This window comes from Cyprinodon variegatus, unplaced genomic scaffold (assembly GCF_000732505.1).
Source record: "Cyprinodon variegatus isolate N-32 unplaced genomic scaffold, C_variegatus-1.0 Scaffold709, whole genome shotgun sequence".
NCBI classification, from domain to species: domain Eukaryota; kingdom Metazoa; phylum Chordata; class Actinopteri; order Cyprinodontiformes; family Cyprinodontidae; genus Cyprinodon; species Cyprinodon variegatus.
The window spans coordinates 150,202-169,055 of record NW_015151162.1 but is presented as its reverse complement, the minus strand read 5'-3'; the positions used below and the strand labels follow the sequence as shown (position 1 = coordinate 169,055).

Below are 18,854 nucleotides of genomic sequence, written 5' to 3'. Positions count from 1 at the left end.
TTGGTGCTATTCTATATCTCCAGCTGTGAAATGTGTGAGAAGGTATATTTAAATATAGGAAGTTCAAATTAAGGGGCCAAAACATTTTTTTGACTATAAAGTGTGTTATCAAGGTAATCAATCAAGGTTGTAACTAATACTTGCTAGTATAACTTCAAAGTGAAAAAATACTTGTAGGTTAAACCATTAAATTAATAAAGGCAAGTATTAATTGCAATACTGCAATTAACTTCTATAAACTCTGTTTCAGTATCTGGATATTTGGCAGTCAAAGGTTGGCTAATTAGTTAGGTGTTCCACATAAGAGTTTTTTAAAGTGACCTTTTAAACCGAGATACAAATATTTTATTTTTTATTTTATTTTTCTAAGTAACCAAACTCCCTATCAGTCCAAAAAATAATTTATGTTATTTAAACAAACTGGCGATAGCGGAGGATGTAGTCTGTGGTAGAGGTTGGCGCTGCAGTGCGCTTCATGCAGCAAAATATGGCAAGCAATTAAGTATTTAGTCAATATCTTTACTAATGGTCACCATCTCTCTCTCTCACACTCTGTCTCTCTCATCCTTTCTCCTTTCTTTCCGCAATGATTGCACATTTTTTTGCAGTATTGTAAATCTCAGCACGAGTTGACCAGTTAGTCCATGACAGATACTTTTTGACAGAAGTAGCATTTTCTTCTAGTTGTTATGAAAAAGCTGTAAAATCCATCTTAAGGCCCATTCATACCTCACGTTTGGCCTGCACGTCCGTATTTCTGTCCGTACGTTCTATCCGTTGACTCCTTCATACCTCCGTCCGTTGAGGTGCGCTATAACCCGTATTTCCTCTAGGTGGCAGTGCTGGGCGCCAATGATTCGTCATTGATCAAAACATGGCGATGGTCCAAGACTTGATTCTGTTGCATTCTTTGTGATTTTGTTGACATTTTGTACTAAAAACTCAATAGCGCCCCCACCGTTTCCGGTAGTATTGCTCCGTATTGATCCGTTTCGTCCGTAAGCGTAAGCTCCCAATTTTCGTGTCAAAGTACGGACGAAATCGACGGTTAGAACGTATGAAACACTCCACACGTATCCGTATCCGTCTTTTACGTGAGGTATGAATGGGCCTTTATTCATCAAGAATTCTCATTTCTCGCATTAGAATTGTGTTTTGAATTCCAGAGGGAGAGATGTGGCAATAAAAAAGTGGGTCTCCACCTTCCACCAACCCTGTTAGATTATTTACGGTGATTTTGCCAAATATATGCAATATGTTCAGACTGACAGGTGGACCTGTTAAAACCTATAAGAAGATAGATCAAAGTTTATTAGGTACCATATTCCTATAGTCTCTACTAAGAAGTGTTTTATCTGTGTGTGTTATTTCTAGAATTTCAATAAGAATTTTTTTTAAGACTACAATTCAAGTTCAAATACAAGGATACATATTCTAAAGTGCCAACTTTTAGTCATCTGGCTCTCAAAGACTTTGACTACATATTTATAGATGTTTTCCCTTTAGGTACCATATTCCTATTGTCTCTACTCAGAAGAGTTTTATCTGTACGTATTATTTGTATAATTTCTATAAGAATTTTTTTTTAATTCTACAATTCAAATTCAAATACAAGGATACGTATTCTAAAGTAGCAACTTTTTAGTCATCTGGCTCTCAAGACTTTCATTACATATATAAATGTTTTGCCATAAAGGCTAAACGGCTTTGTTTTTGTGTGCTATCCCTTTAAGAAGCCTTTCAATGCGGGCGCAACAGCAGCCCATCACATGACTCTTTTCTTCTGACAATCCAGACAGAAAGGAAAAGCCTTTCTGACTTCCAGCTGACTTTTTTTAGGTGCTACGATGCTGCTTGGCTGCTGTTTGTGGACAAAAGGACCAACTTCAAACAGGGAAATGGATTTAAGTTAGCCGTTGCTATAACAACCGCGATCATTCCCGTTCTAACTGGAGGACATTCGGTGAAGATTTGTTGTTTCGCTTTGGGACAAAGTTGGCGTATGGAGAGAGACGAAGTTTCATTTTTACGCAGCGTGTTTTCTTTGTTTTTTCCGCTACTAAGCCTCGGGGTTCACCGCGCAGCGCGTCGGGTGACAAAAACCAAATAGTCAGAATATATATATATATTTTTTTATTCGAGTTTTTTCTTTCACTGACAAGACAAGATAAGAGAGTGAAATGGTGGACAACAAACCTCTCCTGCGGGACAGACCTCCCGCCTATAACGCTGTTCCGGGTGCGCATGAGTATGGCCCCCAGCAGCAGCAGCATGGGTACGGGGCCATCCCCGCTGCGGCCCCGCCGCCCTACCACTACCCGGATGGCCCAGGCAAGTTGCTCCCTTAGTTTCACACACTGAGCAGACAATTATTATAAATGCAGCTTGCTCTAACAGGAAAACATTTATTTTTAATTCTCTATAATGCTTTATTAGTCCTTATGCGCTTCAAAGTTTCGCATGCGTAGTGTCCCAATAGAAATGATTGTTATGCCATTTGTAATAAAAAAAAATTGAATATAATCAAACTATTCTATAATAAGTAAATGTACTCATGTCATGAACCATTTTTGGTTAAAAAAAAAAAAAAAAAAAAACTTTGTATGTTTGTAGTACAGTTTTTTTTTTTAATAAATGTGTGTCAGGAAGAATCACCTGACCGTGATTGTATAAGAGCTGCTTTTAAACAGGAAGTAAGGCTGCCTTAAATGTAAAACAAACAAACAAAGAAAAAAAAAAGCCATCATGTTATTGTTCGCTGCAGCCACATAAAATATCTATTTTTGCTGATATGTTTACTTTAGTAGATCCAGTAGCCAGAAAAGTTTTATGAGTGTGGCCAGACAATAACCAATGTACACTAAGGGGGGGCACCAAAACCTCAGGGTCAATCTACACTGCTCCAACAGGAAAATTAATGAGCAAAACATCCTTTTTTCTAAATAAAGACAAACTATACTTTTCTACAGCCTTTGCTAACAAATAGACACATATTTTTATACATTCATGCTTTCTAGGTAAAAGGTATAGTGGATAAAATCCTTTCAGGTTTGAGTTCTGGGGCGAACATCTTTTCAATTGTCATTACTTACCTACTTTTATCAGTAATCATTCTGCATAAAATTGATATTTACAAGTACTAATATCTACATAAATTGATTATTTAATATGTTTATAGTAATTTATCTATGATTTTACTGAAGATTCCTAGTTGACTTGCAGAGACACGTCATATTCTCTTTACCCCATAAAACTCAAAATCTATTTCTGCTTGAAATCTTTAATGTTAGTATTTTAATGTGTATAATTAACCACAGTGTTTTTGTTGTCAAGTATTTGTTAATATATAGAAATTTAAGATGTTTTGAATATTCCACTTGAGAGTATTACTGCTGCCACTGTCTGTATTAGAGGGGACTAAATGGTAGGGGTGGCCAATGATTGGCTAAGGGTGGCCATGTCCACCCTTTGCCCCCCATCTAGCTCCTCCCCTGAGTAGATCAAACCAGACCTGTTTCAGCTTGTCCTTTAACAGAGCAGGTGTGTGTCCAGCTGGAACTCTGATTAAAGTGTCAAAGTCCCCTAATGTTGCATAATCGGATGTATAACAAGTGGTGAAAAACAGTGGAAAACCTAAGAATTCTGTCATGCGTTACTTTATTTTCCCTAAATTGACTTAAACAGAGGATCTTTTTTGTTCAAAAGAGGAGATGTGACTCAGGCTATAGATGTGCAGGAAGATGATGAGTTTGAATCGAACATCAAACGAGGAAAACAAGAATATCTTCATTTATTTAATTATTTTCAACAATTAGTCGAATATAGTTGAATATGAATGCATTTATTGAAAAGAATGAAAATGGGGTGCAAATCGATCAGTCCAGATTTCCTTAATTTTATGTGATTGGAAATTGTCTGATACTAACATTTAAAACTGTTCTTAACCATCATCTATCGTCTACTTCAGCAAATCTCTGACAAGTAAAATTGAGTCTGGTATTAGTATTAGTATTTCAAAATCAGAATTAGCAGGTGAAACTTTTTTTAAAAGATCCAGAAAACATAAAGCTTTGCACCTCTAGAAGGTTAACAATGAATTAGATATTGTATCACAGAGTAGTGATGATCTGAGGAATAAGGCATATCTAGGGTTTGATTTAAGAATTTTAATGATTCTAAACACTAAATATTTAAAGATCATAAAAAGCTACATGGCTATTCCTTAGACAGATTTAGCCAAAAGCAAAAGTAAACTAAGTCAGGGCCTCCAGGACCCAAGAGATCTTATCTTAATAAAACACCTCTATCAAATTCAGATAGCAAATTATCTTAATTCAAGCAAATTTTAATGACATTAGACCAGCCTCTCTCAATGTTAAAGCAAAAAAAAATGATGTATTTTTAACAGTTGTTTTTTTATTTTTTTATTTTAGTGAATTGGATGTAAACAATTATTCATGCTCTTTTTAAATCAATGGAAAAATCTTCCTTATAATTGCTGACTTTTTAATTTTTTCTGGCCCATATACTTAGGACTGCTCATCTTTTGATATTAACTCAAAGCGTTTAACATCAGAAGGTCTCTACACAATCACCCTAATCTTTACCACATATTTATTTCAGTAGAAAAGGAGTCAGGACTCCAGCTCAGCCAAAGCCAATACTTCTAAATTACCCCAAGTATAAATTTGGTATGAATTATATTCTTTTGAACCCCACTGCAGGTCTCAGACAAAATGTAAAGACTGGGTCTAAATTTGATATTTGCTCCTACCTGTTTAAAATGGAGAATTCATTCATTGTAAAGGTAAAAAAGTAAAGAACTAAAACAGAGGACTGCACCAATCGATGGCTAGTGGTTAGATCAAATCAACTTTGTTTGATCAGTTTGAATTCCCGCCATGTTTAGTATATAAGGGCTAAATGTCTAAGCTTTGATATAAAAAAATTGGGATTAATCATGTTATTTATTCAATTTGTTTGAATCCCTACTAACACCTCTATAAAAAAAATTTAACGAGGGAAAATAAAGTCGCCTATTGAATTAATTTGAAAAATTTGCTCTGTCTAAATGGTATATGTTTCAATGTGCTACTGTCTACTTAAATTATTGCAAAACTCCAGATTTTCTCATTTAAATCTACTTAAATCTGTGTTAAATTAGAATGAAAGAGGTAATCATAATGTTCCTCATATTTGGGGATGTTTCAGGATTCCCTCCGGCTCAGATGGGCCCCGCTGTTTCCCAGCAGCCGTACACATCCACCTACGCCATCATCCAGCCCTCTGTAGTGGTGGTGGGGGGCTGCCCAGCCTGCAGGTGAGGACACAAACATACCAATATGTCTGAAACTCATAATTAAGCAGCGTTACTCTTCATAAGGAGACATCTGGAGAGTGATGTGCTTACTGTGAATAGGCTGTAAGCGATGTGTGTTTATTTTCATTGCTGCCGCACGTATCAGGAAGCTATCAGGGAAAAGATAAGATAAGCAAGGGTGACTTTCAGTTTTGGGAGTTTCTTGTTAGTTTCATTGCGGTGAGTCAATGTCCTGTCAGTCAGCTGAGTGACATGTGATTGGACCAAAGGTTGCTGCGGGATACGCTCACAAAGATGGGAAAGTAAAATGGAACAATAAGGTTGCATGTTCTGGAACAAACTGAACAGGTCGTGATTTAAATTCTTTGGTCCCTCGTGAAGGGTCAATGCTGCCTCAGATGCTTTACATCTACATAATCACTTTGTTCAAGTAAACATGCAGCGTTTACAGGAACTTTACTCAATAACCTCCTATCTGGCTGACTTTGAAACCCATGAAGTCACATATTTACAGTAAGATGAGTCAAATGACTCAAGTTGATATTTTTAAAATGAAGAACTACAGTTTTATGTGAAAGTATGACCAAAAATAAGAAGGAAAATTTGTCATGATTAAACATGGCGACATGTTGTCATTTCCCTAAAAGAAGAAAACACTTTAGTAACATCCCTTCTTGTAAGCAGAAAGCCTGATACTATGAAAGAGCAAGTAGTCAAACTATATAAAGCCAGAGGAAAATCTTATCAGCAGTTTACCATTGTATCAATAAAAGGCAGAACTCTGTATAGCTGATGACATTTCAGATGACCCAAAAACTCAAGATAGTTAAACGTTTTGATATTGGAGGAGCTGCATAAATGATAATGCATTCCTTTTTTTTTTTCTTTTTTTGTGGGGTGTGTGGAAATGCTGGCAGACTATTAGTCCACACTTGCATCATGGGCATGTTTTTAATTCTTCCTGCCTTCAGCATTGCAGATATCATCTGCAAACACTTAAAAATATTGCATTGCAGGAAACGAGAGTGGTGCAATGATGGACCCAACTTACACGCTTTTTTTTTGTAAATCCTAACATAATTAGGATGCTTTTTATTTTTTAAATGACTTTAAGCAGAGTCTTAAAGCGACACAGTGTAAGTTTTAGCCTCTAGAAGCATTAGACCTCTAACCTTTATGTTAAGCCCCTCTGAACCCCACTGGCAACACTGCACTGTCACAAAATTAAACAGCACTTCACTTCGGACCAGCAGATTGAAAACTCATTGTAAAGACAAGGCCACATTCACTCATCTGGATTAAATCCTACATCAAAGAACCAAAAATACATCTAACCAATAAGCATCATATCTGTTTTGTGACCTAATAACTTTTAGCTTAGTTAGCTGCTGATTTTGAGCAAAGCTCATCCTGCTGTAAAGCTGCGTTCTGGGTCACATGACCCATTCAGTGACGGATCGGACCCTTTCAAGCTACATAAAGCTGGTGTTTGAGAAGAGCATCGATATGCAGCAAGAACCATATATTGACTTTGAAAATCAGTTAAAATATCACAAATTAGGTGGAAACTTGGTTGAAAAGTTACTGTGTTACTTTAAATTAGGTTTCAAATTTATACTTTTTTAAAATCGAAGTTTCCTCTGTTGTTCGCTGTGCGTTGATTTGCTCCAAAGACATCTGGTTTCTTGTGGTGCAGTCTTGTGACCAAATGACAACTTTCTCAGCACACAAGCCTTAACATACTTTAGCCACTGTTAGACATTGTGTTAGCAGAATGATGCTGTGAAAATGCTTCTCTTCTGCACAGAATGGGAAACTAATGAGCTGATAGGAGGGTAAATGGAGGAGAACTTGTAGGTAGCCTAAACATACAATCAAAGCCTTTGTGGGATGGTTTAAATGTATGTGTTAATTTGGAATGGGCTGGTTAAAACCTGGATATAAATCCATTTAATAATCTATAGCAAGTTTTGGTTTGATGGTCACCTATTCTATCTAATCGGAATAAACTTGAGTTAGAATCAGCATATGTTTTGAGTTTAGATGTGCAAAGCAAGAGGAATTTGAAGCAAAGTAAAGTTCTTGTTAATAATAATGTTTAAAATAATTCTAAATCTGATGTTTATAAGCAGAGCCTTTCACTTCCTGTATCTTCTAAAGGCTGCAGGCCACACTGGTTGTTATGTTGCCGTCATATGACCCAGTCAGTGCTTTGTTTATTGCTGAAGATACTCTTGCTCGTTGTTGCATAGCTGTTGTTTTGCATTTTGGTTGAAAATGGGGCTGTTTTTCTATATATATCCATAAATATCAATGTCAAGAAACCTTTTAACCCTAAACATAGACAGAAATTGTTTTGTTTTTTATTTGTCAAAATGAATTGTAAAATACTTTTAAGTTGTGAATTTATTAATATTAAAGTAGAAAACAAAACTGATAAGAGTTTATTATATTTTATTGGTTCATTTTAGAGAAACTTTATATCCAACAGAAGCTTTCTATTTCCTGTTCTGGATGATTCCATAGAACAGTGAAACAGTTTCTTTTCAAAGAACCAGAATCCATCTTTCTGTTCTGTTTCACAGGGTCGGTGTTCTCGAGGATGACTTCACCTGCCTGGGGATCCTGTGCGCCATCTTCTTCTTCCCTTTGGGCATCCTCTTCTGTTTCGCGCTGCGTCAGAGAAGGTGTCCCAACTGTGGCGCCACCTTCGGCTAGAGGGACCAAACCGCAGCCCTTTCATGCACTTCTCTCATTCACATGCATACAAAATAACAAATGATAAAGATTACAAAGTGAATTACAGTATATGAAATCTATTTTTCATCTGCAAGTTTAGTATCTATGTTATCACACAAGAGTCCAGCTGTTGTCAGTGCCTTCGCTACATGCCGGGTGATCAGATTCCATCATTTTTATTTTCCCAGGTCTGAGCAGATTTTTTCTTTTTAACAGTCTGAGGCCATTAATTATTTTTTTTTTGTCTTAATTCTTTATATTTGCTTGCAGCCGCTACCTTTTAGTAAGCATTGTACTCAGCTTTTTTGTGTCAAATGTGTGGTTCACGTAGGCATTGAAGTAATGCTGTGAATTATAGTAAAAAGGAATATCTATAGATGTATCCTGCTCCGGATGGAACAGTGGACTTATCCCTGATGAAGCATTTTGCCTGATATTTTTTATTTTTTTTGTTGATATACATTTTTGGGGCCATATTTTGCACTGACAGTTTGTCCAGTGGTGAATCTGCTGGGTTGTGCTTCTCCAGGGCCGCTGCAGATCTCAGGTACACACAATCTGACATGCCCTGGACTTTTACAACCTCACCATATTGGATTTACTTAGAGAGGAATGTTTTTGTTAAAGCGCAACCTCCTCTTTTAACCCCGTGGAGGACTGAATAAAAGTTAAAAACTGGTATATCCTCAGATTTTAACCTCCATGTTTCTGTCTGCGACAAATCACCTTCCTCCCAGCCTGACAATCAATTGACAGATGTATCTGTCTACGTCTTCCTCCACTGCAGGATCGTGAGCAATTTGATGACGAAGAAGAAATTAGTTGTTGGGAGTAAAAGAGAATTGGCGTTAGGAAACACACTAAGCACGCTCTTATGATTGAGGTTCTTACTTTTTATATGAGTTACTGTAATTAAAAAGTAATGCAACATATGTCTGTCTCTTGGTTTTTTTTTTCCCCGCTTCTAAAACAGGATGACTTTGCAAAACTATTCAAACCCCTTAAGCTGATGAAATTCTTTTCATCTGAACCACAAACTTCAAAGTTTAATTTGGATGCAAACAATTATGGTCTATTCCTTTAATTACCCTGAATAAAATCCAGAGCAACCACCAGCTTTCCATAAGTCTCCTAAATAGTTTTGCAATTTTAAACATTTTTAAGAAATTTATGGCACATATGCATTGGTCTATGGAAGGTTATGGCTCAGTATGAAAACTACCAAGACATTGAGGGTGTCCACTTAATTAACAGATCATAAAAGAGAGCGTTAGATCAGAGTACAGGTTGATGTTGACAGAAAAATGCTCTGCTGTGCACTCCATAGTCTGAGCCTTTTTGGACAAAACCAAGATAAGGGATTAATTAAGGATTTTATGTATATCCTGGTCTAATTGAACCTCAACTTGTCTTTGTGAAAGCAGTATCCATGGTGAATTTGAGTATTCTGTGTAGCTAGTCTGCTCCTGACCATGCTTCTATCCAGACTTATTTAATCCTGGTGTTCTATCTGCTCAATCAGCAGAGCCACCAATCAGAAACCAACAAGATTTTTATCAGTGAATCTATTACCCCATCTGTAGGTTGTATAGTTTATCATAGGGCTGCAACTAACGATAACTCTGCAAATCTATTAATCTGATTATTTTTTTGATTAATAATCGGATAACAAAAGGTTCCTTAAAGAAGCCTTTTTGCAAAATTAAACCAGGTGAAACTAAAACTTTTTCATTCGAGGAGTTCTGGACAGAGGGGAAAGATTTTTATTTTAATGCAAAATTTTTACATATTTTTGTTAACATAATTTAATTTACATAATTTGGTTATAATTGCTGCTCAAGGAAAGGTTGCTCTGTAGGCTAAAGGCATGCTTTAGAGTTTCTATACTCCAGTTAACGATTAATCAGTATTTGATTACTAAATTAGTTGATTTCCATAATCGACTACCGGTAATCATGATTGTTTTAGCCCTATTTTATTAGCCAACATTAAAAAGAGAATATATATATATATATATATATATATATATATATTTTTTTTTTTTTTGATACTCAAGTACCTCAGTCAATCACCTCATTCATTTATAATTTTTCTGCTGCGATGGACTGCACAAGCTTAAAATATAAGGCCTCTCTGGGTCACATTTTTTTAACAGAAAATCCTCACTGTTCAGTTAATAGTGAGTCATAATAATAATAATAATCAAACCTGTCCATTTAGCCCATCCCCTTGGGGAGCAGTAGGCTGCCATTGTGCGGCGCTTGGGGAGCAGGGTTAAGGTTCTTTGCTCAGGGACCCAGAGTGCAGGTTGTGGGGATTGAACTGGGAACTTGCAACCTTATTCAGGTAATGGTGAGTTATGGTTAGGCTTACTGCCAAATACCTACATTGGTATGAATTCCATTATCTAAAATCTTATTGCTTCCTAACCTGATTCTCCCTTCTGATATTGCTCTCCATTCATTTTTTTCTGATGTGAATTCTCAGAACAACAATATTGTAAAAAAGAAACTATATCCAATGTTTATAAAAAAATTGTAGCTAGATGACTTTAATGCTGTACCCACTATTCTGTTTCCATCTTTGAAGGCAAAGCATTAAATCACTACAGACCATATAAACCAAGTGCTGAAAGAAAGAAAAAAAAAGTAGGAAATTGTTAATTTGAGGAGAATTCCAAATAACTATTCAAATTAAGACCTTATAAGTTAAGAGAAGTGGTTAGGGGATGTGTATTTTAATATGTTAAGGCATTTAGTCACTCGGTTATTTCTTAGTAGTAAGTTTATCTGTGATCGACAACATGGTTTCTTTAAGAAAACTACAGACCTGCATTTAGCTTGATTCTGTCTGTCATCGGTCTGGCTTAGCATTTAAGGAACAGGTGAAGCCAGGATGCTCTCCTCACAGTAGATAACAGTCTGGCTTCATCTATTGTCCTAGAATTTCAGAATTCATCTTTTGTAAATAAAATAAAAAAAATTCCAGTGAATTCAACAGAAACAAGCAATGATCATTTTTAAGCCCATTGAGTGATGGCCAAGGTTTGACCACAAGGCAAACTAGGAAAATGACCCACAAAGAAAAAAATGACCCTGAATTGAAGAATCTTAAGTATTTTTAAATTTGGAGGGACTGGGAATGATTTAGATTAAGGTGAAATCCTCTGTATGTATACATTAAAACACCAAGCTGAAGAAATAAATCTTTATTTGTTACATAGCAAATTATAAGAAGGATGTAATGAGTGATGGAAAAGCATACATAAGGTTTCACCATCTGAGATGGTTATATCAGAATTGCACAGCTGGGATAAAGTACAGGTAAATATACTTTACAGTATATATGGAGCATTAAGGCACAAGTGTCCACATTACAAAAAAACAAAAAAACAACCCTTAATTTAGATGGCAATGGACAAAAAAGAATCTATTAAATGTCTATACAAAAAAAGCAAAGAAAATCCCTTTGTGCCTTTTAGGACAAACTTGTTTTACATCATCCTTCTCCTAATAACATTTCTGTGACCTTCGACAGCGAGTCTACACATTAGGACCTAAAGGTGAAATGTAGGAGTCCTCCACATTATTGTCCTTGGACCACAGAATGATTTCTAACAGTCGGACAAAGCAACGTCAACAGCATAAATACAATGCAAGATTCTCTTTGACCAGTTTTTAATTCGTCCATGTCTCAAGTGCAAGTGAGAATGTGGTCGTTTAAATCTCACCACCACACACAGACCGACTAAAATATAGACATAGAAAATATATATCTATCATAAATAGATGAACATCTTTTAGTTACTAAAATGGTCCCAAAATACTTAGTTTACTATATCAGTTTGTAGCAGATTTAAATGGCCTTTTTCTCCTCTGCCCTGACCCAGAAAAAGCTGCTGGATCATGAGAGCAGAGGCCAAACTATTAGTTGAGGAGCCTGATGATGGATGGAAATGTTGGAAATCAGATGACGGGTGCAGAGCGATCATTAGTCACAGTTGGTCTTAGCCTGACTGTTGCAAATGGATTCCCTCCGCTGTGAAAAACAGACAAGAAGCGTGATGAACACATGTCTGAGTGTAACAAAAGCCAAAATGTTGATAGTAGATAACCTACGCGAGGAAAGCAGGCGGAGGTCTCGAGGTGCCGTTGGACTGTGCAGCCTGTGGGGAAAAAAAAAAAAAATACTCGTCAGATCTGCATTACAGGCAAGGCTGATGTAAAATGTTACAGTGAGTCACAAAACCATGAAAAACGGTACAAATCCACAGGTCAACCCATAACTGCTGATCAAACGTTTGTAAGTTTACAATACAAAACATTGAGAGAGACTGAGCAGGTCAGAACAATGGATGAATGAGTTTGACACCAGCGTGCAAAGAAAAAAAAAATGACTACGTCACAAGCAATCATGAGGAACCTGGAACTTCGAGAAATTCAAGTCTGTTACAAGATGAGCCATGCGAATGTTTCCGGTAACTAGTTAAGTTTTAACAGTGCACTGCAAAAGTATTTCTACCTACAACCTCCCAACTTCTTATCACATTACAGCCTCAAGCTTCAGAGTTTTTTTTAAAGATTTTATGCTGAGCAACATAATGATGACGGGGAAAATGATAAAATGACTTGAAATTCAAATGAAAATATGAAAAAGTGTGGATCAATATATTAATTACTATAATTTAAACTAAAAAGTTTGGAATCTAACCTAAGGATAAAAGCAACTATTCGTAAGAATTCAATCGAGTTCAAAAATACTGTATTGATCCTAAAAAGAAAACAAATTATTTAACTTAAGAGTTTCTTTAACAGTTGTTTGTAGATGCTGATGACTGCAGGCAGGAAGGATCTCCTGTGTTACAGAAGGTCTAGACAGGCCTCTGACAGAAGACACTATGTTGTATAACAGTTTAACTAAGGTTATGTTCACAGTTTTTCCATAATAGTCTTCATTGTATGAAGAACTCTTCTTTGTTAAAATCCCCTCCAGGTTTAGCGGCCTTCCTTATCAGCTTGATGTCATTACCCCACCAGAAGATGTCAGAAGTGACAACACTCTCCATAAACAGACTTCAATGAGATTTGCAGCATCTTGCTGCAAATACCAAACGACCTAAACTCTGGAAGTACAATCTGCTCTGTCCCTGCTGGTAGTGAGATCTCCAGTATCGTCTGTTGTCCAGGTGAACAAAGAGGTATTTATAGTCCTCCACCGCCCCCTCTTTTTTTCCCATGATGTAAAAAGGATTTAACTTGTTCCTGTTTGTTTTTAAATCAACAATCATCTCCCTTTTTTTGTTCACATTCAGGATCAGATCATTGTTTCCAAACCATGCAACAAAGCGGTTCACCGTCTCCCTGTACTTACAGAAGCTTCTTGTCCATCTTTGATGCATCCAGGGACTAAATTACATTTGACACTCGAGAAATCTGAGAACATAATCCTCAAAGAGCTGTCTGTCTTGCCCAAATGAACACAGAGATACTGCAACATAGAGCTATCATGAGTAGAGACATTCTGGAAAGCCTCAGAGGTTAGTTTGTGAACATTAGTGTTCAAACAGCATTATGCAAACAGCTTTAGTTGGTGGAAAACTAACACTACAAACCATCTCATTGTGAAGGAATGGTTTAAGCCACATAGTGTGGCCAGCGTCATTATGAATACAGAAACTGGTCAAATATGAATGAAGCAAAATAAAGAGAAATCCAGAAAGGAAATCTGTTAGAAGTTGAAAAAGATCGGAAGCAGAGGCAGAATTTAACAGCCTTAAATATTCAACCAGAGCTAAGATATAACTTTACATCAAAAATAAATATAAGGCAATAAAGTGGCCCAATCCAAGTCCAGGTCAACTCAATCAGTTGCAAAACATAAAAAATTGCATTCAGAGATGTTCAATCTGACAGAACTAAAGGAACAATAGAGGTAAACACCCAATAGAGAGATAAAATGAAGTTCTAAAGCACATTAAATTGGGAAGTGAAACACAAATAAATACCCTACTTTTCTGATTTTTATTTGAACATTTTAACACCATGCATCACTTTCTTTCTATGTGACTATTATGTGCTACTTTGTGTTGGACTATTACCTAAAATACGAATGAACACCTGGGATGTTGAGCTTTTAAAGCATGGAGATCTATGTGGATTATGAAGACCTTTCTTTACTGCTAAACCTCTGATGTCATTAACTTTGGTTTTACTTGTACACGTTTCTAATTGCAAACACAATCATGGACTATAGAGGAATGGAATAATGCATGAATGGGTTTGATACTGGCGTGCAAAAACACGTTTACTTGCGTCATCAGGAGACACATGTAACCTGGAGCTTCTGGAAATTCAACTCTGTTCCACAATGGGCCACGCAAGCCGTCATAAATTGGGATTTATGCCAGTCTGCATGAACAGGAGGAGTTAACAGAAGATGTCAGCATGTCAGAGTTTAAGGTATTAGCAGGAAAAACAACCTTTACAGTTTTAGCAAGTCATTTGGTTGTTTTATTAAAAACATGTATTTATTTCTATTAGCTGGCCTCAGTGACGCACTTGTGTAGAGAGAAAAGGGAAACCAAATCATCATAATTTTCAGGTTAGAATAAAACCATAAATGAAGCCATCAGAAGGGATAGAAAGATGTTAATATTTAGCAGACTCTCCAAAACACCTACATCATTTGTGATTACCATTGTAAGTTTGCTGAAAATAAAATGTTGCTTGTTTCTACTACATTCTATTTTCCAGCCTACACAAATGACGTTATTTATTCTTACAGTGTGTAGGCAGGTTCAAGGTTAGCCGACCAGCTGTTTCGTCTGGTCAATGATAAATCTGAAGTGGAAAGATGATTGTTGTTTTTTCCTGAGGCAGGGCCCCCAGTTAAAAAAACCAACAAACAAAAAACAAACATGTTTTTTCTCTTTGAGAAAAATATTATCTTTTTTCCGAGTCTAGAGTGTTTTAATTTTCCATGTTTTTGTCATCTGGATGACTGAGCCGATATCCTGCTAAACAAAAAGTTTCCCTTCTGGAAACTGTACAATTGTTAGTGTTTTTGTTTCAGCTCATAGCAAACATTATACTCCGATAAGTTTAGTTTGTCAATTCAGTAGAAAAAATGTCACTTAAAAAAAAAAAAAATTCTCTACAAAAAATATTTTGAAACTATAACCTGCAAGTGAAATCAACACTCTTTTCCCCTTAAAAAAATGCTTTTTATTTCAAGAACTTTCCAGTCTGCAGTACCTATGAGTGTCCACAAGATGGCAGGAGTGAATAGAGAGTTTGTTCTCTGGTTGTTTAGGTTAGTATTAGTGTGTTTTTTTATTTTTATGCTGAGGATTGTGATTGTTCATCAGCTGCTCTAGATTTATTGAACCCAATTTTTCATCCACTACATCTAGAGAAAATCTGAATTCTAGACACTGGAATCTATTTTAGCATTTCTTCTCTAGATAATGGAAGATCTATTATTAGCAGGTAGAAGAGAAAGGCTTGTTTCCATCGATTTCTCTAGTTTAACTATCAAATATCTGCATCTAGTTTTCTCCCTTCTTAGCCTGGACTTCTCTTTCTCTCTCCGTTTATTGATTCCTGTTAGATGTTATCTTTGCCTTCACACTAAACATGAAAACCAGTGAGGGCGCATTTTTCTGTCATGGTGAAAGAGCATTCCAGGGTAACCCCACCTCCCCACCCCCACACCTACTTTGCTTGGGCCTATCACCCTTCTCACCACATCTGGATTAACTGCATCATCAGGTAAAAAAAAAAAGCGACTGATACAGCTTTTAATCAGTTTTATGTTTTATGGCATATAAAAAATATACAAAAACCTTCTCCACCTCTAATGCCTCAGTAATTTATCTTTATTCATTTAGTTAACAGGGACAGTGTGCATTAATTAGCATTGCTGCAAATGCACCAGAATTAGCCAAGAGGCTGTTTTTCATCTATTGTCCCAGTAGAAATAAACACTGGTCTATTGACTAAGAGAAAATAAGCTATTTAACACCTACAGGTGTTAAAAACATGTAAACATTCGGAATTGTTTGAAAGTAACAATACTTTATAAAAGTGATGAAACTTTATTTAGTTTTCAACCTACTTAACAGCCACCCACTAGGAGAACGAGGAACATAAACTAGGGTTTTATAATCTAATCAACTGTAAGGGATCTTTTCCCACACGAGTCTGTTCTGCAATCAGTGTGCGTGAGGTTTATGATTGAATAGGGATGGAAGTATGAAGATGAATGAACAAGTGAGTCAGATGTTGAAAGGACTGTGAGAAAAACTGAAAGAGGAACAAGGAGAGAGATGGAAGAGGGGTATCAGATTCATCTGAGTGGAAGTGCAAAACAAATCCTAGCCAGTGATAGAAATACGTGGGCCGGATATAGACCAATGAACCTGCTCTGAAAACATTGGTCCCCGTTGCAGCAGGTCTGTCTATAGCAGTGAATCAGATGACTAGTAAATAATGATCAAAAGTTTTATATTACACATTTCTGAGCCTTCTATAGGCATAGAGTAATTGACACAGAATGTAAAAACAAAGTGTCCCACAGGTAGTCTGAACAGTCTGTATGATGCCATGTCATGCTTGTAAAACATCATAAAAAGTCATTTGGGAGCGCCGTACCGCAAACACATTTACATTCATCCGGCTGATGAAAACTATAAAGCTTCTGCAGCGAGAAACCGCAGCTTTGCCTGAGACTTTGCATTGCATGCAAATAAAAGGTCATTTGTACGGAGGTGATGGAAATGGAAATGGCTGTGAAAGAGACACTGATGTTTCCAGTATTTTAAATAAATGTTATTAGAAAAACATATTTGAATTATTTTAGAAAATAATATATTAATATTAATCTTTAATATTTTGTAAATCAACTTATGTAAAGTGTAAATCTTCTTTCAGTTTTTGAACTGATGAAACACAGGAATTTTAAGGAAATTGTTTAAAATAGAGGCAGCATGCTCCCTGTTGGTTTTTATTTTATTTTTTTTAGGGAAACCTAAACTGAAGATTCTGGAAGAACTGAAAAGACCCGCAGGTCAGATAGGAGAAGCTGTCACGAAGTAAGATGTCTGTAGATCTAGCCTTAATGGAAAAGTGGCAAAAAGACCGCCTTAATAAGCCCAAAGCTCTTTCTCCATCAAGGCATCAAGTGGACACAAGGAAAACATGGATGGAAGTACTCTAATCTGATGATTCTAAAAAAAACGAAAGTTTTTCGCTTATGAACAATGTATGATCATGTAATTTCCATATTGATGCATGGTAGTGGCAGCCTCAGTCTGAGGGAATGCTTTTCTTCATGATTTATATGTGAATTTGAAGTTTTTGTTTTGTTTCATAAGAAGATGCTTTGCCTTAGTCTACTAACATGAAATTCCCCCAAATCACTTATAGTATTTGTTGTTGTAATGTGACAAAAATAATAATTCCAGGTGCATTATCAATTTGCAATGCACTGTTGGTAAATAATCTAGACTGATGACCACAATGACAATAAGTATGACAGACTGACATGAGTCACAACACTAATGCAATTTAAGGAAAGTGGGAGTTTTTTTTTTTTTTTATATATGTATTGCACATCTTGTGTGTTATTGTAAAGAGAAGGTGAGAACTTCTTGAAGTATGACAAAATATATTTGGATTCTATCCTCTTATTGTTTAACACCTACAGTAGGAGCAGTTAAGTTGTCTTATCACACAAATAAAGTGAGAATATTAAAAAAACAGAAAAAGAAAAATAGATATTATCCACTATTTGCAGGGTTACAGTGTATCTATACAGTATGCAACAAACTGAATCCCAATAACTGACTGTGTATGGTCATGCTACACTGAGAATATGTTGTGTTCAGGTTTCCTGGACAGACACATAAAGCTCATCTGACACCACCTACACACACATGTACCTTCATCAGCAGTCAAGATAAGGCTGTACAGCTGAGGGTACTGTAGTCACGGTGCTGAGGATATCAAGTGAGACATAAACTTTACAAAGCCAACTGGGCCAGAACAGGAGAAAGCTTTGTCAGAACACAGCAGATTAGATTGTTCTGTACACAGTAACATTCTCAAAACTCTTGTAGTCGACATTTGAAAGGACTCCTTTAAAACCTGTGCAAATGTCCAAGAAATGGCAGGATGACCAAGTCTCCTGCAGCTGACTCACCATGTTCTGATCAGAGGAGAAGGAGGATGCTGCTGAGGGTGTTGGGGAGTGCTGGTGGTTATTTGTAGTGACGCTTGCGGCCGACAGCGCGTTGCTCTTGACGCCAAAGTAGTCCGTCTGTGGTAGCACCATAGTCGCTTCGTCTGTCTCTGAGTCCTGATGGTGCAGGTTGACTACACTTCTGCTGCGGTGATGGCCGCCAGTCTCACTATGGAGGAAAAAGAGTGGAAGGGGATGAGAGGAGAATTCTATTATCAAGGGGTTGAAGTATATGTAGGTTTCCTTTGAACTGATCAGGTCAGAATAATGACTGGTGACTGGTGCAGCTATACAATCATTATAGGGAGGAGCCCTTGTAATGCTGGATATACGGCCTTTAGTATCTTGCATAAGAAACTTAATCTAATTTGGTGATTTCCTGGCATTAAAAAAACATTTATGCACAGCCAAAAAATTTCCAATAGGAATAAAGTCAGGTTAATTCCAGAAGATCATTGTTGGAGCTCAATATTAATTCCCAAATCTGTATTTATGTCTGTTGGGATTATTGTTCTGTTAAAACATTAATTTCTAGCCTGCTATCAACAACCTGAGC

General features: G+C 36.5%; 2 protein-coding genes across 2 annotated transcripts in view; one reads left to right on the top strand and one right to left on the bottom strand.

Annotated features, from left to right (window-relative positions):
- The first annotated feature begins 1,763 nt into the window (after nucleotides 1-1,763).
- Nucleotides 1,764-8,985, top strand: bri3 (brain protein I3). The gene is made up of 3 exons (XM_015394789.1): nucleotides 1,764-2,331; nucleotides 5,212-5,320; nucleotides 7,906-8,985. The coding sequence occupies exons 1-3, from the start codon at nucleotides 2,181-2,183 to the stop codon at nucleotides 8,036-8,038; spliced, it is 393 nt and encodes a 130-aa protein (XP_015250275.1). The 5' UTR covers nucleotides 1,764-2,180; the 3' UTR covers nucleotides 8,039-8,985.
- A 2,294-nt stretch (nucleotides 8,986-11,279) lies between these two features.
- LOC107097607 (brain-specific angiogenesis inhibitor 1-associated protein 2-like protein 1) overlaps nucleotides 11,280-18,854 on the bottom strand; it is a 42,975-nt gene continuing 35,400 nt past the window's right edge. The window contains exons 12-14 of the mRNA XM_015394812.1: nucleotides 18,260-18,467; nucleotides 12,178-12,224; nucleotides 11,280-12,097 (exon numbers count right to left, since the gene is read on the bottom strand). Coding sequence (XP_015250298.1) covers nucleotides 12,025-12,097; nucleotides 12,178-12,224; nucleotides 18,260-18,467 — 328 coding nt within the window. The 3' untranslated portion in view covers nucleotides 11,280-12,024. The remainder of the gene's footprint in view (nucleotides 12,098-12,177; nucleotides 12,225-18,259; nucleotides 18,468-18,854) is intronic.